The 22,137-nt window shown below is 38.2% G+C and overlaps 1 protein-coding gene across 2 annotated transcripts in view; it reads left to right on the top strand.

The window, feature by feature from the left end:
- ZSWIM6 (zinc finger SWIM-type containing 6) overlaps positions 1–22,137 on the top strand; it is a 111,519-nt gene that overhangs the window by 79,580 nt on the left and 9,802 nt on the right. The window contains exons 5-11 of one of the 2 annotated variants that reach the window (XM_042804764.1): positions 7,384–7,563; positions 9,087–9,263; positions 9,607–9,753; positions 12,708–12,854; positions 15,042–15,302; positions 18,529–18,664; positions 21,589–21,743. In XM_042804764.1, the coding sequence (XP_042660698.1) occupies positions 7,384–7,563; positions 9,087–9,263; positions 9,607–9,753; positions 12,708–12,854; positions 15,042–15,302; positions 18,529–18,664; positions 21,589–21,743 (1,203 nt within the window). The remainder of the gene's footprint in view (positions 1–7,383; positions 7,564–9,086; positions 9,264–9,606; positions 9,754–12,707; positions 12,855–15,041; positions 15,303–18,528; positions 18,665–21,588; positions 21,744–22,137) is intronic. The other variant, XM_042804765.1, reaches the window with a different exon arrangement.

Genomic DNA, 22,137 nt, shown 5'->3' on the forward strand with positions numbered 1-22,137 from the left:
AAAGAATTTTCTCAGTTGTTGCTGTAACCTTCATTTTCCCAGGAATTAAGCCAGGCTGCAGTTCTGTGAAGATGGTTCTGTCCATCTTCGCTGAGGAAGATTTCCTTCCTCCTGCATTATTGGCATGTGCCATAATGATACTTGAAATGAGAGTGTATGAGGCCAGAGTATGACAATAAGTGGGAGCTATTTTCAAAGATGATGTTCTTTCCTATGACACTTATTAGATTTGAGGAATAAGGGTGAAAGTAATTAACTTTGGTCTATAAGCATACCTTGAGGCGCTTATTTTTAATGCCCTAATGTTTAGGTTTCCATTTAGTTCGGTTGGATAGAAAGTACTTTTACCTAAGCTGTCGAACTGATTTACTTATAAATGTCCTTAAAAAATTGTTCTGTACTGGAGCTGATACAAAACTCATTGTGGCCCTAACTGTGGAATTGTGACTGCCAACATGAAGGGCAGAGTTTTACTATGATCCCAAGCTGGTTTTCTTCTTCCTCTCACTCTTTAATACTTCAGTAACTTTAAGCTGCCATTTAATTTTCTAATATCACTTCTAGTAGGTTTCAGAGCTAGAAAGGAGTTAATAGGTGTGTGGAGAGGAATTACTGATTGTTCACTGATTTCTGAGTTTTACTGTGATCTAACAAGTAATCTAGCAATCTAACCTTGTGATATCTTCTATTTTTCTGTCTTGGATGGATATTGGTAAAATAACTGAAAAATTGCAAAAATAGTTTAAAGTGAGAAGTGTAAGAATCTCAGTCTGCTCTAGTCTGTCAAAGCAAGACAAAGGAAATGCTTCATGATTTAAGATGTAGACTATTTAGACTAAAAAATGAGTAGGGAAGACACTTCTTCCAATCAAACAAAAGGCAGCTGAAAATTGTAGTTGGAGCTGGACAAATTTAACTAGAAAACTAGAAATAATCTTAGAATTTTGAGTTGTGGTAGCCAGGCAGTAGATCAAGTAATCAGGACCTGTGCTAGATTCTTACATTAGCAATCTTAATTGAAGTATGCTGGTTTTGTAAAAACTTGTCTTCCAGTCCAAAAGCAATTGTTGAAAGTAATTCAGGAAATCTTAAGAGTAGGAAGGAATTCAGACTAGATAATCAGAATGTGGTGTTCTGGGTAGTTCCAGTGGGTTATTTACATTCTGTGAGCATAGTTGTGGCAATCATACTTTCTTCTGAACTTCACACTATGCAAGGGATTGTTTGCACTTGCTCCACTTCTTTAAAAAATAAGAAGTATTTTCATCTCTTTCTTTTATGAAAATCTTTTTTTGTTTGACAAACTTATCAAACTTTCTAGTTTTACATCTTCCTAAAAAATGAACTGAGAGGAATTCGTTCATCTCAATAAGAAACTTATATAGAGGTAGGTTAGTGTATTTATAGATAGTAGTCCTGTTAACTTTTAATTTGAAAATCGTCAAAGTCTCTGTAAACGGACTGTGACTGCTGAGTGTATAACCAGTTAAAAGATTTGATAAAATACCTGATCTCTGTTTTGGGCAGGGTCACACTTTTTGTTAACCACCTAGCTGTAAATATTTGCACTTAAAATTGTGAAGAATCACATTAAAATACTCAAAGGACTATTTTTGTACTCCTTGTTCTAGTATTAGCAATGGTTATACTTTCAGTTGATTGTGAACAAATGAATGGTTTTGTGAATATTAGGGTAGTTAATCAGTGAGATTCATTTGCAGGTGCTTTATCCTTTTACTTTGCTTTGTAGACTAAATAGCCCCTGCATTGCTATAGGGTACTGTAGGTGCATAGAGGGGCATCTGGTGAGTATGTGACAGATCCTAAGTGTTCTCTTAGGGAGGCTGTAGTATTAGGCTATGATACTGTAAACTGTAGCTTTCAAGTAAATGTATGTTCCTATATGAAACCCTGTTGTCAAATGGCAGAGTGTCTGTAAAGATGCAGCAGTTTTTGAAACAAACTCAAACAAGCATAACCCAGAACAATGGGTTCACGTAAACTGACAGAAGTGCTTAGTTCCTTTTTCCATTGTGCTAAAAGTTGAAAACGTAGGAAGATAAGAGTTTTTGACACACAATGATCAGAGCATGTAGTTGATGATAGCCTAGAATAGAATCTCAATATACAAATACCTGTTTTCTTTCAGCCATATGTACGTGTGCCTTTACCCTATGAACAGCAGTATGCAGCAAGAGAGAAAGGGAAACTGAAGGAATGAGTTTTTTTTTTCTCCCTGGGTTACACCTCCATTCCCTCTAATACCTATTTAGAGTTTAGTGTGCAGAAGGGCAATGATTCCCTCTTGCCATCAGTGCTGCAGGTAGTCTCTTGCATTAATCAGCCAGCTAGTGTGAAATGCATGGGGAGTGATTATACTATCATACACAATACAATCAGCGTGAAGCACTTGTCAAGACCGATACATCAAAGTTTAATTCAGTAATAGAATGAATTAGAGCAAAATGAAACATTCTGTTCTCCAAGAAATGCAGCACCCATAGAAAGCATCTTTTTCAGAAGACTGAACAGAAAAAACAGAATGCATTAAAGAATGGTTTTTATGAATAAAATTGCAACTTGGATCCAACTGCATACTTTTCCTTGGGGTGCTTATCGAGGAACGAACAGCACTGAAGTGCTTTGCCTATCTTAACTATTCCATAAAAGCAACTATTTAATTGAAGCAGTCTTCAGTGTGACTTCAGATTATGCTTTGTTCTAATGGAGATCTCTCTGTTCCTGGAGGAGAAAGGTGGCTGTGCCAGTCATTCTCAAGGCACTTGTCCTTGCTGAGAAGAAATAAATATCATATACCACCTTCTTTGAGTCTTCCAAGTGGCTGTTCCAGTAAAAGTACATATATGTTTAAAAAGCAGATGTAAACTGCTTTAAAATCCTTTGCTGACACTTCTACTTTGAAGGGGTCATAGTTTCTGTTTCCTAGTATTGTTTCTATTCTGGCATTTCCAGTGCTGAAGATGATGCTTTTGTAATAGAATTGATTAGGCTCAAATGGGGCACAGGGGCAAGTGTGCAACAGGTGCAGTAGCTTGACTGCCTGTTGCACAAAGGGAATGATCTTGATTACTTGGCTCCATTTTCTTTGAAATGATCAAATGCTACTAATATGGTAGTTTATGGGGTTTTGTTTTTTAAGAAAGAGATATGCATTAATCAGAAGGGCAAGGAATTGTCACCAGTAGATGTGCATCTGTTTCTTGCATATTTTAATTTTGCAAATTAATAGATCGATCTTAAGTATATGAAATGTGAAATACCAAAGTAAAGGCCAGGTGTCAGCCGTTGATTACACAGGTATTGTAAATGAGGGGATGCTGACCCAAGCTTAGCTTCACAGCAGCCTTGACAGGGTAGCATAATATTTCTAGGAAAAGCAGATTTCTTGGGAAGACTGATCAGTCAAACAGAATTGTATGCAGGATCTTCAATCATGGTCACCATCCTAGCCCCCCACTAAAACTCTAACACCACCTTCCCATTTACAGGGGCAAGAGTAAAATATAATGGCATTTATGAAAACTGAGCAATGCTTAATATTTTAGGAGAGTCTGTATACATGCACTTCCTTTGGCTTCATTAATACATGCATACACAGGATGTGTATTTATTACAACATCTACTTTTACAGTGACTGAATATTTCTTAATGTTTTTCAGTTTGCATACTTAAATCCTAAGCATTGTAAAGGCATTCTGTCCCTTTCTTCGACGTGAATTCAAAGGTATGGATGTCTACTGAGAAACACAAAAGTACCTATGTTCCCTTGTACGTACAAGGAAGGCACACATTATGTAAAGCATTAATGTAACTTTTTTTTTTTTTTGGTGTGAAGCACACTAAAGATGAATGTCAACCATGTGTTTTCAGAAGGAGGGCTGTCTGAACCAAAGGTCTGCTTTGGCAAAGCTGGCTTTTTCCGGGCCAGGAGGATTAGTGTTGAACCAAAATAGGCAATTCCTCACTATCACTTCAATGTGATAGTTCTAAAATGCAGTTAAGGTATTAGAACTATCACTTCAATGTGATAGTTCTAATACTTATTCTCTTGTGAAGTTAATATCAAATTGCAGTCGCAGAATGTCTTATTTTTCAATTATCTTCTGAAGGAAAAATTTTTATATATGGGGTTGTGATCACTTTGTGAGGAGTTTTCTGTTGGAAAGATGTAGGTCATAGTCAAGGGATCCAAATCAGAACTTTACTTTTGGTTTAGTAGTATGTAGTTTGAGGGGGAAGATGTGTCAGCCTTTGGAGAACAGTATGAAAAGACACCTGTTGCTTGGGGAAGGGGAGACAGGAAGAAGAGAGTGAGCTGTGTTAGAAAACCAGAGTATGTAAACACATTCTTTGGAGTTTTTTGTTCATTTAATGAGACATTTGTTAATATTTCAGGTGGCATTGGTGACATCATTAATTCTAGTCAGACAAGTAAACTTGAGAACACCATGAATTTTGGGAAAGTTTGAATAAAGACTACTGCCAACAGCAGTTTCCAAGTTGAAGTCACTGGAAATGGATTTAAATACGTCCCTCACAGAGTACAAGTAGCTGCCCTTCATTTTTCTGTAAGCCATATCTGTAGTGCCAGTCATTCTCAAGGCACTTACCCCTAAAGGGTAAGCATGATCAGCAGTTTCCCTGTATGGGAGCCATTAGGCAGAAAATAGAGAATCTCTTGTTTGAGGCCAGTGTAAGCCTTCAGGTGGGTGGTGACATTTAAGGGCCAGTTCATCAGGGGCTTCTACTGAGCAGCATCAGAGTGAAATAAGAAGAATATCCTCCAGGCTCCTTCCACTTGGCATGTGGTAAAAATTTGGGCATAAGTGAACGCTTTCCTCAGAGTTTTTGGTGCTAGAAGCAGGACAGGAACCAGTGAATTGAAAGAGCCATAGTGGAGCAGATGTCAGGGGAGGGGGAAGGCACTTAGGGAGTAGGAGAAGGAAGAAATATGAATACAGGCAAATGCACACATGCTAGGGAAAAAAGAAGAAAAATCACACAACAGAAACAATCAAAAAAACTAGAAACCCAAATAGGCTGAAGAGTGTGGGGTCATTAGCATTATGCATCATTTTTCCCAAATGGCAGCCTTTGTCTACAGGAGCTGAGCCTGAGGCTCTTTCTGTTCCTTCTCTTCTCCTGGGGGAGTTTTGTCTCACACTCTTCTTCCTGCAGGGAATCGGGCAGCTGTGAAAACTGAGTGAGGGATCTCAGATGTGCGTGCAGCTTGCCCTGAAGTTACTAAGAGCAGGGTCCAGTTGGGCTCTACTGAAGTTTTAAGTGTGGGGTTTATTAGAAATACACTTGTCCTGTGCTTCATTTGCATAAAAATAGGCTGTATTTCTGAGGCAATCACTGCTAACAATATATTTATGCTTGACATAGTTTCCATCTTTAAACCAAAAAAGTTTTTAAAGGATTTTGGTACTTCCAGGGATCTCTTCCTTCTCCTGCCTTTTAGGCATACTACACGAAGAGTGGAGCTTCTGAAGAAGGGGAGTGAATTCCTTTGCCTCTAGTGCTGTTTCTGGGATGTGGAAAAAGAAAAGGCCACTCCTTTTGCAGGGGCATAGTGTAATCAGTAATGTATGTTCCACCTTGCCGGGTGATTGAAATACTTACAAATGCGGTTAAGATACTCCACTTTGCTTTTGCTTCAGTCTGAGAACACTGGGAATCTGGCTACAAAGTATTAAATTGGCTTCTTTGTTAGATGCTGAAAGGTACTGTCTTCTTAGTGCCCTCAAGTGATACTTGACTTTGAAAATAAGTAGACAAGCCCAAGTTAACTATTCTCCAAGGCTTTCCACTATGCATCATCTGTTTTATTTTGGAGATTGCAAGAAATGTAGTCATTCTGTCTTGGGCAGTGCTGACTGCATTGAAACTTAATAGTAAGAACCAGCTGTAATTTGACTCTGGAGAGTGAAACGTGTTGACAAGTGTGTCTAAAGAAAGTCATATGATTTGATTTTTAAAAGAAGTTTTTTAAAAATAGTATTGTCCTGACTCCCATGGCAAGTTTCAGACACTTAGAAAAAACAACCCAAAACACTTGCTGTACTGTATTTGACTACTGTGCTGTAATAATATGCAGTAGTGTAGTGTCTCTGGAGTTCTGCACTGTACCATATTGTATTTTGTTGTGGTTTTCAAGTTTCTTTGGTACTACTTCCCCATTTCATGTTGGTCTGTATAGCAGGGGCCATGTAACCCTAAGGATCAATCTCTTTCCCCTGGCTCCTGTGCTGTGGCATACCAACATGCCAAGTTACTTTAGGAGTGAATGTAATGTGATGGCCTGTGCTCTGGGTATACATTTTGCTTTCTTAGTTAGGAAAAGAATACTTGAATGTGATAATCTTACTATCCTAGAAGAACCAACCACATTTTTACACCTTTTTTTTCAGCCTGTCATGAAGATTGCATAGTATAAGCATATTCTCTAAATCTCTTGTAGTGTATAAGGCATGTTCTTAATAAGCAAATGAACTGTTGCTAAATGGTACTTTCAGATGTCTTCATGCTTCTGTCAAAGTTCATGCTGGTGAAGAGACAGCTCATTTAGAGAAAAATCTTCCCATTTGAAGAATTGTTGAAGACCCTGATGTATTTATTCCTGCCCTGTTACGTAGTTTCAGGGAGCAGGTTCCAATGTGATGGGGAAATGTCAGCACAAATTAGCTTTCCCTTCAAACTTCATAAACAGCAAATGCAAAACAAATTTTCTAGTGTAACCAAATTACTGAAATAATTGCAGTAAAAATATCTTATTCCTATTAGACTGCACAAAACCATTGTTTCTTGGATCTCTGAGACCCAGATGTGTTTGGAAATGAGTTATGTGATCAGCAGTACTTCTGCTGGATTCTGAGTGTGGAAGTATATGTTTACAGAACACATGTCTTACTAATGCATGTCTTGGGTTCCTGTAATGTGAAGCTGGAAGATACATAGTTCTTGTTTGTAGGAAACAAAATTTGCTTCTGGTTCAAAAACTAGAAGACAAACTTTAGTAATTTCCTGCTGTAACTCTATGTGAATTCTTGTTTGCTTTTGACTGATGTTCTTGTCTGAGCCATACATTGTGAACTTTGGATTTTCTAATATAAAGGACTTCTTAATGCCTTTTAATTGAGAAGGTTGTCTTGGTACCGTCTTTCAGCTGCTTCAGATGGGCCATGCCAGCTCCAGGATTCTGCATTGGGAACTCAGTATGTCTGGTGCGAGGCGTAGCTGGGAAGCAAGAAGTGTAGCCTTTGAGGGGAGAAAAACTGTTACAGTGTAGAAGTTTGCAATTAGTCATTGGCTGCTGCGTTTTTAATAGAAAACATAATTTAGCAATTTTTTTAAAATCAGGTGCTCTGTGGATGTGTATAGTCTTAAATCCCCACTGCAAGTTGGAGCAGAAGGCCAGTTGGCTAAAACAGCTGAAAAAATGGAACAGTGTGGATGTTTGTCCCTGGGAAGATGGAAACCATGGAAACGAGCTGCCCAATTTAACCAATGCTTTGCCTCAGGGTGCAAATGCTAACCAAGGTGAGCCTAAACATATGCACTGACTGCAACATATAATATAACCTCTATCTTATATACTCTAGCCTTGCAGAATTCAGCACTCTTTCCTGGGACAAGTAACATTCTTGTTGAGGATTGACCAGCCAAAATTATTTTCACTAATACTATCCTTGCAAAAAGGATAAACAGGTGGTTTTTTTTTTTTTTAGTGCTGGGGCTGCAATGTTTTCAAAGCGAGTATTTGTGTTTAGTTAGGTCTTCTAACGTTTCACTTAGTGCCTCTAAATACATGTTGCATGAAAACTGGATGTCCTTGAAGTATGTCATGTAAAAGTCTGTTGTTTCTTTGCTTGACTATAATCTTGTATTCCTTCTGGTGGTGGGGTTTTTATTTTGTTTGCAGTTTCAAAGCCTTTTGATACCTATTTAAAGAGAGATCTGTTGCAACTGCGTTAAACTTGAGTGTGAGAAACTAAAGTAGCTATCTGTGGGATGTACTCTGTATGTGCAGTCTGCATTGCTAGGTGTGTGTGGAATGCAGAGGCAACACTGCTGTCTTGCAGGATGTGTCTCTTCTTACTCAATATCATGCTTTTTAATCTGAAATGTTGTTATCAGATCTGACAGAAGCCTTGTCCAGTCCTCTTCAAGCAAAGGTGGCTACTTTGCTAATAACTGGGGAAGATGCAGGATATTTACCTGGGGAAGAAACCCTCGTAATCCTCAAGACCCTCAGTATTTTGATATGTATTTTGTTTAGTTATGATAAAGTTAAAATAAAATGCTTGGGAGGTGGCAGTTTTGGACTTAGAAGGTGTTTTCCTTGTTTCTTTTTCTTGGAAGATTACCTCTGAAGGAAATAGATATTCTGTATCTCATGATGTTGAGCCCAAGCTGGGCCAGCTAGTGGTAACTGTGACAAGGTATGTCAATGTTCATAGACATAGTGCCATGTTGACAGAGCAGTTTTGCCATAGGAAAATGTCTGGTAAGAATTATGTCAATCCCATGGCCTCAGTACCTCCCTTTCTTTACAGTATTGGTGTATATGTGTATGATGAAAAAATTATACAAGTGCTCAAAGTTAATGTCACTTCTCAAAGAGAACAACTAAAAATCTTTCATGCGATGTTTATCTGTCCCTCATCCTGGCAGCTATGGGTCTGAGGAGAGAAACTGGGGATGCTTGAGGAGCCGTATGCCATATACTTTCTGGTTTGTTTTTAGGGGAGTTCTGTACATGCTGTTGAATGTCCTTCATCTCTAGCTGTTCCCTCTGCAAAATCCTGTTTAACATCAGCCCTGCTGGTTTGTAGATCTCTCTCTCTGTACTCAAAGTGAATGGCACACACTTTGTATGAGCTGTCGGTTAATAATAGGATGTGAAATGTCATCTGCGGGCTGCTTGTTGCAGATGGGGGCAAGGCAGGCTGCTGTTAATTGGGGGTTGGTAAATAGGCAGAAGACAAGAATACTGTGAATGACTGATTCACATATGAATGAGTAAAAGCTGATGAAGCTTTCTGAACTTGTGAAAATGACAGATTCATCGAACAGGCCACATCGGACGGTGTTCACTCGAGCCATTGAGGCGTGCGATCTGCACTGGCAAGACAACCACTTACAGCACATTATCAGCAGTGACCTATACACCAACTACTGTTACCATGACGACACTGAAAACTTGCTCTTTGACTCTCACGGGTGGCCCCTCTGGCATGGTAAGTGGCTAAACCGGAAAGATGTTTCCATGACTTGCTGCTTTGTTCATTTTCTATGGCATTATTTTGGGGGGGATGGTGGGGAGATGAATGAAAAACCTGGCAAAAAGAACAGAGGCTCCCTTGAAATGCTGGCTCAGATGTAGTCCTTTAAGTCTCTTGCATAGTTTTAAAAACAAAAAACAAAACAAAACAACAAAAACAAACAAACAAAAAAACAACAACAAAAAAAAAAAAAAAAAAAAAACAAAAAACAAAAAAACGCTCTTTTGAGTAACCTAGCAAAACAGGCTATTACAGACATGGAAGCATTGCTATTCCTCAATTATTTTCTCCATTTTAGAACATGTTCCTACAGCCTGTGCGAGGGTGGATGCATTACGATCTCATGGATACCCACGAGAAGCACTGAGGCTAGCAATAGCTATTGTTAATACACTAAGAAGGCAGCAGCAGAAACAGCTGGAAATGTTCCGGGCTCAGAAGAAAGGTAAATGTGGGGAAGAGAGAAGGGCAAAGGACATGCGAGGTGACAATGACACCGGACTGGAACTTTGCATGAGAAAAACAGTTTTGAAACTAAAGTGAAAGGTGACTTTAACTCTTTGGTCCAAATGATCATTGTGGCAATGTCACATTCTGGATGTCACAGGTTTTCTGTAAGCTGGGTTGTGAGCTGTGCAAGGCAAGGGCTCTGTTCTGTCCTCTGCAATATATCTGGTATGACAAGACCCTTATGCCAGTCATTGTTTTGGTTACAGTGAAGATATTCACCCTGTGTAATTTACAGGCTTGTAAACAAAGCTTTGCATTTGGCATGTCAGGTGTTTAAAATATTTTTTTTTCTCTGACATAATTTAGCTGAACTATCTGTTTCTGAGGTGTAAGCCTAAAGTTGACATCAAGAGTAACAATGAAGCAAAGCCTACAATACAGAAGCTCATCCAATTTGGCCTTGTGTTCCAAAAGAGTCTCTTATAATGTGTAAAATTTTAGTGTTTCTGAATAGAGGTGGATTGCTTTTAGTTCTATTTTAGAAACACTGGTTTTTATAAAATGTTCAGTGGTGTTCCTCTAATGAGAACTACCCCTGGATTTTTTGAAGGAACGTTCTCCTTTAGATGCAGTTTTTATGCCATATGATCCTTGCTACCCAAAATAATCCTGCACTGAACTTTGTTGTTAGTTTGAAGAGGCAGTGGAAGAAGGGGATGGCTTTGTGGTTAAAGAGTGCATGTGGAAAAACTGGAATTATTTTCTCAGCTGCTACAAGAATACCTTAATTCAAACTTTTACATCTTTGTTGCTAGCCTTAGCTATGTGTACCCTCATGCATTGTAGTCAAAAATACCAGTTTGAAGTCATACGTGTAAGTTTTTTCTACTGTGTGTGCAGATGTTTTCCTAGAAATGAGCACTTAGAAGACAAGGTAGACAGCTGAGTGAAAAAAATTTAGCTGGCAGTTCCTATGTGCCTCCATTTTTTTTTTTTTTTTTTTTTCCCCACAGTACCCAAGGAAGTAGGTTTTTTGAGCACTGTTGTGGATCCTAGATTTGAACAAAACTTAAAAGCACTTTGTGTTATTACTTGGTAGAATTTGCTAAATCTTTTTATCATGTAATGTGTCTGTCCTTAACAAATATTCCCTTAATAGATTTGCAGCTTTCTTAGCTTCTCAGATTGCGAGGGTAAGAAGGGGGAGGCATGTGTGTGTATGCGATGTGTGTGCACCACTGGCAGGTGTGAAGGGTCTCCTGCAAGTGTGCTGGTTTCATAGTTGCTAATGTAGTACCTAGACAGTCAATACTTCTGTTAAGTTGCTTTCCCTACAAGCAGTTTCTATAGCTGTCAACTAATATGCTATTATAAATAAAAAAATAGACCGTATGAAATGTGATCCATTCTCCCCCAAAACAGAAGTTTGTTGTTTCTGTTGTTACTGCTTTTTATTTTTTTTTCCTCTTATGCGTGGAATTTTTCAAAGACACGCTTTTAATACTGCAGAGCATACTGGTCTTCTCTAAGCAGATGATAGCTATAGCCCAGCTTTAGGTTTTAGTTCAGCAAACACCACATGCTCCCACTTAGCTCTTATTCATGTGACAAATCTGACATCCATGGAACCACTTGTGTGGTTTAAAGTTAAATGTCTATATGACTGGAGGACTGAAGCCTTTGTTGGGCATGACACAAGGTCATAAGTAGACACAATAGAATAAAGAGAACACAAGTGAGTCAGTGAGAAGTCACTGTGATTAATCCCTTTTGGTAATATTACTTGCTTCTGCCTGTCATCTTTAGCACATTATATTTATTAGTAAGACAATGACTTGTTTGTTTTTTCATATTATATATCAGTGGATTCTTTAAAAAACCCCACCCTCCTGACGGTGTGGCTGTGTTGCATTATGTAGCCCCATGCATTTAAATAAGCAAGAAGCAGGATTTAAAAGCTCTGTGATAATACGTATGGCTACTCAGAAAGATGGCACTTGATGAACAAAAGAGAGTGGAGGCAGGTACAAGCTAGTGTGTTAGAGGCAGAGAAACAGACCATCCCTAGTGGCTTGTGTATAGTTTTTAAATGGTGACCCATAATATGTCTGATCTCTCATGGTTCAGTTGTGTGTATGTTTCTAGGAGGAAAAATGTTGGGACTTGGAGTTGAAGGGGAGCTGTTGCCATAAGACTCTTAGTAGAAAAAGGGATTTGGAGAATCTCTAACATCTGTTACCACAACCATGCTTCCTTCAATTCGCTGTGTAAACAATTTTTTCATGTTCTAACCGAACGATGGGTCAGGGCTACAAAACAAAGTATCCGTGAAGGTATTTGTTGACTGAAGTTTTAGAATGACAAGAAATGCATTTGATCCACTTAAATGACAATTTTTTCTCGTATACCTCATTTAAACTTTTTTTTTTCTTTTTTTTTTAAAAAAAGTTGTCATCTGAGTTTATTACTTCAATAAATATTTAGATGCAGGATAAGCTCATGTTTTATTTATGAAATTGGAACATATTTTAGAATATTTTCATTTATTTCAGTGCCATCAGATTAATTTAAAATGTAAAAACAGTACTGCAGCTTTTCAAGTGAGGAAACTGTTGTGAATATTTTACCAGTGTAACTTTTCAGCAGGCATTTGCAGAAGAGTTACTAGTATCAAGTAAGAGATTTCAAAAGGTACTGCAGTTGAATTTTTTGACCCATAATACACTTTGCTAGTGCTCAAAATGTTTGGCCTTTGTTCTTTTTCTTTTTTTCCTCTTATTCATAAAGGGTAATGAATTCATCCTGAAAGATACTATTTTATCCTAAGCAGAAGCTACTGGAAGTACTTTGAATTCTGTACTAAGAGCATTTTAATCAATTTTACATCTATAATTGTTTTGAGCAGATAACATGCACTCTCTTTTCTTCCATCTATCTTTTCTGTCACAGAACTTCTCCACAGAGGAGTAACCTCAATAACAAATCTTGAAGGTTGGGTGGGACACCCTTTGGACCCCATTGGCACCCTCTTCAGTAGCCTGATGGAAGCCTGCAGGGTAGATGATGAGAACTTCCATGGATTCTCAGACTTCACCGGTAAGGCCAAGCAAAGGGAGCAGTCTTATAAATGTCTTCATTTACCAGAGTCATTTTCCTATCTTGCTTTTCTGAATCAGCTTTAAAGCCTGTGTTTTTATAGTAAAATAATTCATGTTTGTATTCCTTAAGAAAACACAAAGGAGAGAAAATATTTAAAGTAAAATATGAAAGCACTTTAAAAAATTACCAGTTACTCATTAAGACGTTTCCTTATTTCACACTTGAAATTAAAACAAATAAAGCTTTATAGCAGCAGCCTTCTCCACACACATCACCCTACCCTCTTTCTGAGAAATTGCAGGAAATCATATGATCACAGAATTGCTGAGGTTGGAAGGCACCTCTGGAGAACTAGTCCACATGCTCTGCTCAGATCAGGGTCACCTAGAGCAGGTTGCCCAGGACTTTGTCCAGTTCAGTTTTGAATGACTTCAAGAATGAACACTGTACAACCTTTCTGGGCAACCTCTTGCAGTGTTGAACCACCCTCACAGTAAAAAAAGTGTTTTCTTATGCTCAGATGGAATTTCATGTATTTCAGTTTGTGCCCATTGCCTCTTGTCCTGTCACAGGATACCACTGAGAAGAGTCTGGCACTGTCTTCTTTACATTCTCCCATCAGATATTTATACATTTTGGTAAGATCCTCCAGAGCCTTCTCTTTTTCAGGCCAAATGATCCCACCTGTCTCACTCTCATATGAGAGACGCTGCAGTCCTTTAACCATCTTTGTGGTCCTGCACTGAATCTGCTCCTGTATGTCCACGCACTGGGGAGCCCACAACTGGACATGGCACTCCAGGCATGGGCTCACCATTGCTGAGCAGAGGGAAAAGGGAAAGGATCACTTCCCTTGACCTGCTGGCAACACTCCTAATGCAGCCCAGGATGTTATTGGACTGATTAGCTACAAGTTTGCATAATACTTAAAATCAATGACAAAACACTTAAAAATGATCACATACACAGTCTATAAATTATATGAATTGGAAAGTAGTGTTGCAGTATCGAGACATGATTTAGGGTAAGATGTGTGCACCCATTTTAATTTCAGTATTTTCTTCCCAGGAGTTAAACTGATTAATTCCTTGTTCTCAGTCTCTTTACACCTCTGCAGTAGCTTCTTATCATCACCTGTGTGGATAGAAACTGGATTCATCCCTCTGCCTGCAGTTCTTTTATATGCATATCGACAGTCTTCTTGGGGCTTTGCCTCAAAACTTCTTTTTTTCAATTAGATTTTCTTCAATAAATTCCTAATCCCATATCCAGAAATTCTGGAAGAACTTTTAATGAAAAGAAATCAGAAATCAGATTCCTTGCAATCATGATAAAACAAACAAAGCAACCCCATGAAATAAAAACAATGTATGTGGAAAAATAACTTCCTCCTCCACATGCATATGCAATCTGTCAAATGCATTCAGCCTTCCCATTTGCTGCAGTTGTCCATCTCCTTACATCTGTCCATTATAACTTTCTGTTCCCAAGTTAGACTGTAAACTACTACAGGTTGGAATAGCTTTTTGTCACATGGAGTGTCTATGAAGTGCCAAATGAATCGGTAGTATTCCTTAAAGCAATTTATGTCTTGGTCTGTGTGTAATTTACATGTAATCTTTACTAAAAGTAGAACTTCTAGTGTTAATAATATGCATTCTTATCGTAAATGCAATTGTAAAAAGTAAAACAGCCTGCAAAGAGCACTAGCAAACAAGTTGCTATCAAGTTGTGGAGTACTCAGGCATACTGTATTTGTGCAAGCCTAGTAGCTTCAACTGAAATCTGTGCAGGTGTACAAGCACCTTTCCTTCCTCTTACACATCAAGGCTTTAAGGAGATACAGGAATGGGTGGGGGCAAAAAGATGAAATGGATCTTCCAATTTTGGCATCATTAACACAAAGCTGGAGAAACTACCTTTCTCTAAATTGTGCGGTTTAAAAATTAAAAATGAGAGCTTTACTTGAGCGGGTTATTTAAAACGTAATAGTTTTTTATATTTCTGGCATGTGGAATTGGATGGGATATTTTAGATTGGGTCACTGGATTTTGAGATTGTGCTAATTTAAATAATTTAAAGAATGTAATGCTAACAGAGAAAACATTTGTATGTATGGCATGGTAGGCAGATTATGGGTTACAATGCTTTGCTGATGTGTTTTTTCTTTGTCATCCCTTGCAGAGAACATGGGGCAATGCAAATCTCTGGAGTACCAGCACCTACCTGCACACAAGTTCTTAGAAGAAGGGGAATCTTATTTAACACTGGCTGTGGAAGTAGCATTGATAGGTCTGGGACAGCAACGAATAATGCCTGATGGCTTGTATGCACAAGAGAAGGTTTGTCGAAATGAGGAGCAGCTCATTTCTAAACTACAGGAAATTGAATTGGATGATACTCTGGTGAAGATTTTTCGAAAACAAGCAGTCTTCCTATTAGAAGGTAGCTCAATATAGATGCTAACTGCTTCTTTAAACTGTCTTCACTTACACAAGCACACAGAACTAGTATTCCTGTGGAAACTAGCTTACATACTTCAGGTGGTTTTTTGACATAGAGCTCCAGCAAAATTTTGTTCCCAGTTTCTTATGAAAATCAAACATACTACATCAGATATCCTGTGACTGTAGAGCTAAGGTATCTATTGACGTATATGCCTTTTGGTTTAATTACGTTTTGTTCTTTAGATTTGTTGCTTCTCAGTATCCTGCTTATATGACTCAGGCTCACAATTAATTAATACAGGCATCAGTTGTCATCAGTGGTCCTCAGGTAGCAAAATTCTAAGTGTTCTTTGTATCCTGAAAAAGGGACTGGCAGCTTTGTAAGTGTATGATGATTTTTACCTCTGTTCCCAAGTGAAGAGCTCAGCAAATTGACTTAGAATTGCTGGGACAGAAATGTAACATTTTATTTGTAGCAATTAGGAAAATTACTTGCCTTTGAAGTTTGTATCATAAGTGAAAATTGAAATACATGGTCAAATATTGAGGCTTAAGGCCTGGTCTTGTCTAAATTTTGACCAAGGCAAACAATTTGTGTTTGGGAATTAGCTAGTGTGTTACAATAAAGTCTGTACAAAAAAGTACATACTTTTGCCTTAGCATTTAAAAAGGCTTAAAATGTAGCACTTAAGCCTCATGTTCAGAGAGTAGTCTCATGGGTTCTGAGGTTGTCTTTCTGGTTTTTGTGTTTTTAAATGGAAAACTTTAAAGGAACCAATTAACCAAAGGCAAGGTCCAAGTTTTTTGAGTACTTGCTTAAGGGATGGTGGGGAGTGTGGTACTGCTCTTGGTAAGTTGAGGAAACTGTAACAAATCAGTCAGATTTTGCTTTCTTTCTGCAATACATTTGTCTTCTATAACTTCCTCTTTAATGTAAGAGGTTCAGTATGTTGTTTAGGGTTCTTAGCTTTGCGTCACTATTTTTGCCCAAATCCTTAAAGACTTTGGTACCTACTGATGGTGCTATTTGAAAACTGCAGAGAAGCCTCACCATGGGGAGAGCTTCCATTATGGTGTGGCTGTACTGCTGCTTTCTGGCCTTTGGACAAGAACAGCTGTTCACTGGATACAGCCATTAACTACCATACACGGATCCTATGGATTATAAAATCAATTTGCTGCATTTGTTTACCGGTAAGGATGCTTTCTGAGGAAAAAGGCAGGATTTCTCTAAAGTGCTCCCTGATAATTCTAGTTTACTACTTCGATCAGTGAAATTCTTTTAGTGTTTTCTTAGAGTATTAAGCAAGTGATCATAGCACGTGATCTGCTGATATAACTACCTACAGAATTGCTGAGGTGAGCAGTGTGCAATGATGGTCTTGAATTACTGTGTGCTGAGAAATCTGGCTTTCCTTCCATAGCTTGTTTACTCCAGGTTAGGCAGAAACTGCCAGCGCTCACAGAGGAAGAACACTGCAGTGGTTTAAGATGCTAATCATATCAATTGTGTGTTTATAGTTAAAGGCCTGTAGATACAATAAAGAAAGCTTAATCTAATATTAATCTGATTTCTATGCTGTTAATGCAGATTAATGTATGCTGTATGCAGCTACCATTTGAATGCGTGGGAAAGCAGAACGTAAGGCTGTTTTGCAAGAACTGTTCTAGTTTTTTGCTTGACTGCTAAGTTAATTGCAGAATATATTTTCATATAAATGCTTTGTCATGTATTCTATGTGTCCTAACTGAGTTTCTGACTGGACCACCAACTGGCAAACATACATGAAATATCTTCTTTCATTGGGGCAATGCCAGCTACTTTTGAATGGCTTTCAAGTTCATTTTAAATGATCAAGAAACACTGTCACCTACTAAATCTTCGTTGACATTTCTTTTGTAATCAGCCTTAGTCTTCAGAAATGCCCACCTATGGAGCTCAGAATTTTTTCATGCATAGTGATTTTTATCTTTGCATGTTAGTGCTAAGGCACCAGTCAGAAAAGCATTGCTGAAACAGCTTGACTGTTTATCTTCATCTGCTCTCCCCAACTGCTTCAGTGTAGTCCACCATATTAGTTTGAACTGCTGCTGGAAGCAGTTTGTGACATGGGTAACTGCAGCAAAGACATGTGCTCATGTGGTCATTCATCCATCCATCCAAGTGTGGTGGATGGGAGTCTCTAGTAGAAGTTGTAGTAACTTCTAGGACTGGCTGCTATCTGTGCAATAATAGTCCAATAATACTTAATGTAAAATTGTTATTTTGTATCTTGCAATGTTTAATGCCTGAACTTCTAGTTGCTGAAGTCAAAAATGGCTTGACACAGTTTTCCTATCAACAGGAATAGCAGTCTTAAAGTTGCAGGAAAAATGTAAAAATGGGATTCATATGCACCATGAACATTCAGAACTTGGCAAGGAAATAGTTGCATTTAACGTTTTTGTTGTCAAACCTGATGCTGCTGTTATGAAGTACACTGTCTGCACTGAGTGTGAGCAAAATTCATTGCCCCAACAATGGAGATAGTTTTCCCACAACAAACACAATTTTTAAGATCATGTGACTATAACGGACTAACAAAACCAGCTTTGGCGCAAGATCTGACCTACTCTTCTCTGGAGACCAAGTCCAGACCAAAGGGTTATTTAAATGCCTAATGTCAGGTGAGACATAATAGGGGTCAGATACTGCTGTGGTGATTGGTTTCCACTGTAACCACTCTTTGCTTTTTTTCCCCGTCCCCCCCCCGTCCCCGCCCCCCGGTGGATTTATGATAAAGCACTCATGTACTAATAGGTTGCATAGAGATTCATGTGCACAATATAACTATGTGGAGGCAAATCTGGGATTATCACTCTCTATATTTGCATAGCGTAGGCTTGCTGAATGAGCCCCATGGAGCACTGGAACAATTCTGTCATTTGTATGCACACTGGTAGTGTGCTTAGTTCTATACAGTTTGCAGTCTGTCTTGTTGTCTTGAAGAATATATGATATTTAATATATGATATTTAATATACTTGTAATACATTATATATATATATATGTGATATACATGTAATATATTTCACAGAAAATAGCAATATAACTTTAGCTGTTGTACAGCAAACTCTGTCTCTGAATACTAATTCTAACTGAAAGTATCGTGAATGTTTTAAAGGTCCAGAAGTTGGGTGTCAGCAGAATATAAAGACTGAAAGCCTCTTTCTCTTTCCCACAGCTGGACCATATAGTGGTTTAGGTGAAGTTATCCATCGAGAGAGCGTTCCAATGCACACATTTGCCAAGTATCTCTTCACCTCTCTCCTACCTCATGATGCTGAATTGGCATACAAAACTGCACTGAGAGCCATGCGGTATGTATTCATGAGTTGTCTAGAAAGAGCACAAGTAGTGGTTGGGTAAAGGGGGAAAAGCCTGGTAATCAAGACGTAGTGAAAGAAGCGTTCTTCCCCTTAAGGAGAAATTATTTTGGCTCCATCATCTGTAAAAGCAGTGTCTGTAGTAACTACAGTGTATAATAATTTCTAAATGTACAATTAGTGTTTATCTACAACTGTAAAACAGCATTCTCTGTTACAAATCCTTCTAGAATCCCACTTTTTGGGCACGTGGTTTTGTGTTTAATGACATCAGCTTTAGCACATGCATTCTCTCAACCATGTGGTTGTGTGTGTGCGTGTGGTGGTATTGGTGAAGAAATGAGCAAAGTGGCATACTGTCTTAGGATCATTTACTGCTTAGCCTATTCAGTAGGACTGTTTGTTCCACTGGCCTTCTTTACGAATTAACTCTCTGATAGATTTGAAATCACATGGTGTGGTCTGAGCCAATACTTTTTTCTTGTACTTTATAAAAAAGCAGTCTCGCTCACTTCTGTTTGAATATCAGGATTTAAATGGAGTATGTCATGTGACAACAAAATGTCTGACTTATATCCAATTTGTCTTTAGTACTCAGGAAAAAGATGTTTCTCAGGGATGGCTCAGTGTCTACACAAGTCAATGACCCATGATGGCAGCTCTAGGCTGTTTTACCTCTCTATTCAAAATCATCTGCTGCTGTTTAATGTTTTGAATGCTATTTTAGTGTGTGGAACACTCACTGTGAAAACATTGGAAGCTGAGACCATAAAGTCTTTCATGCATATACCTCAGGTCTGCAAGGACAGAGTTGTGCTATCCTTGGTGGTCACTTCTGTCTACAGTTCTCTGCTTGAAGCACTGAAACATGGAGCAGAGCTTTGGGGATGTGGGTCTGCAGTGACCTAGCTGACTGCTCACTTGGAATCTAAACGTGAATGTTTGGCTTAGTTTGGCTGATTCCTTGTTAAGTCTGAATGGCTCCCAAAGCCTGGGTGACAGACTTAAATGGTGATGTTTAATCACAAATTTAAAAAAAAAAAAAAAACCTAGCTAAATAATTGATGTTTGAAAGGGGGGAAAAAAAGTGAAGAATGCTAAATCTGCTTGTGCTTGTTCTGATGTTCCCTAATCTTGCCAAAATAGCATGAAAGCCACCAGTTCACAACAGCATTTCTTTTCACAGTAAAAGAACAGAGAAGCTGGCAATTAAATTCCATGTGACAAAAGATTTCCCCAAAACAGCCTTTTCTTTTTCATGCTCTTTGTCTATTTACTGTTACTCATAACCTAATAATCCCTTTTTGCATTAGGTAGTTGGAATTTTTACTGTTTATTGAAATCATCTAATAATGTATCTCTCCCTCTGCCCTCTCTTTATGCTTGGAAAAAATCAGCTGAAGAGTTTGTGTGTTTTATTTTAATGTATGTAAAGCTGTACAGAGAGGTGTCTTAGTGGTACTAGGGAAGAGATTTGACTCTTGATACTAATCAAAAGGGAAGTATTCTTTTTTTATTAGCATGCACATACATATGTCTGATAATGTTAAGATAACCTGCTGATAGTTATTTATATGGTGTGTTGTATTTATATGTGCCTGCTAGATACATACCATATTCAAAATTACCTTCCTCAGGGAAATCATAAAGATATTCTCATATGCTTCAGGAACCTACAGAAAACTGATGGAACTTTATCTTACTGTGAAAAAGGCATGTACTCCAGTTACATAAAGAACTTAAGTGCAAGAAATTGCAACTTAAGTTTAAATTAGCTTATTCCATAAGAAATATTCTATCGCAGAAAATCACAATGCTTTGGATTTTCAATAATCAGTAGTTGCAATTTTATTGACAAAGAGATCCAATTTCCTTTGTCTTCCCAGATGACTTCCTGCTAGAAAATTGCTTGCATATGAAAGCTGTTAGAAACAGAACTCAGATGTTAACCCTGATCAAGAAACTAAGCACCAGAAAGGCTTTTCTTCTGGACATTGTCTTATTACTATCATCTGCTGTCTCACTGACCATTCATGTCCTGAAACTATGCTTAATTATATTGAATAAAAATGCCTATTTTCATCCACTTGTACTTTTTGCATTGGCATTTATATAGTATCGAGTGTACTGGTTGTATTTAATCTATTGCAACGGCCATCAGTTGAGTCTCTGTTGTAGTAATCACTTGTGTAGTCAGCAAGAAACACATCAGTTTTAATTTTCTAAGTATGAATTCTTACTCACAATAAGACTGTTGTAGATTGACGCATACTCAAAGAAATTTTTGCTTCAGGATTAGAAAATGGAGTCTGAAAAGTAACTTTAAGGAAAATTCCTCTGTCACTGCTGTTTGGGACCCTAACATCAGATTATGGTACATTATAAAGTAGTGGTATGCTGAAGTTTAAAGACTTTAAAAAATAGTAATAGTTGAACAGTAAAATGTGCTTTTTGGACATAAATACATGTCTGAATTTATTGCAAAGTCAGAATCTGAATGACACGTTGAATATCCCTCTGCCTTACTTTGAGCGTTTGTAAGTGAAGAAAGTGTGTTCCAAATGCTGAAGAATATTTACATGTTCCCAATATAGTGGGGAACTACTCCACTTTCCTTCCTGAAGACCATAGTTCAGACTGAAACGAGGCAGGGAGAAAAGCTTCAGCTCTGTGCATCAAGCAGAAAGTCTCAGCTGCCTTGGCTAATTGGTGGCTTGATTTTCCTGTGAATTCCTGCAGCTGCCTACTGATGTAGGGAAGTTTGGCAAATGGACTTTTAAGATTCCCTGAGAAGTGGTCTTCCAATCTTTTCTTATGACCAAAAAGGCACATTTCATAAGCAAGGTCGACTGTTCTTGCAGCTTTAGTTTTGCTTATCAGTAATGATTTAATGAAAGAGGATTTATTCCTTATTTCAGGTTGCTAGTATTGGAATCTACAGCTCCAGGAGACATGTCCCGCCCCCACCACATTGCATCAGTTGTTCCGAACCGGTATCCCCGCTGGTTCACCCTAAGTCACATTGAATCCCAGCAGTGTGAGCTGGCATCAACCATGCTTACAGCAGCCAAAGGTATGTTGGTGTCTGTTATGTACTCAACTAAATGCTTTTAATATTTCATGGAGTAAACAGATTATAAAACTTGTGTTTAGGAATTCAGATTGCAGTCTGACAGGAGCTTGAAATGGGTACAACAAACTGAACTAGCTTAAACCTGTCCCTTAATTTTCTAGTAAAGCAGTTAATCTAGCCGTATGGTAGCCAGATGAACTTGGTTTGAGGCTGATGAGACACCTTTTTATCCCTCTGACACACAACACAGACTGAGAGCCAGGAGTGGACAAATCACTTCTAAAATTCACAAATCAGGATGACTTTTGGCCGTGTACTGCCCTAACACTGTCAGGCTCTAGAGGTGTTTGTGCTGTCTTGTATCTTTCATTTATCTGTGATTTAATTATGGAAG

Source organism: Tyto alba, unplaced genomic scaffold (assembly GCF_018691265.1).
Source record: "Tyto alba isolate M040663 unplaced genomic scaffold, T.alba_DEE_v4.0 Super-Scaffold_42, whole genome shotgun sequence".
Lineage (NCBI taxonomy): Eukaryota > Metazoa > Chordata > Aves > Strigiformes > Tytonidae > Tyto > Tyto alba.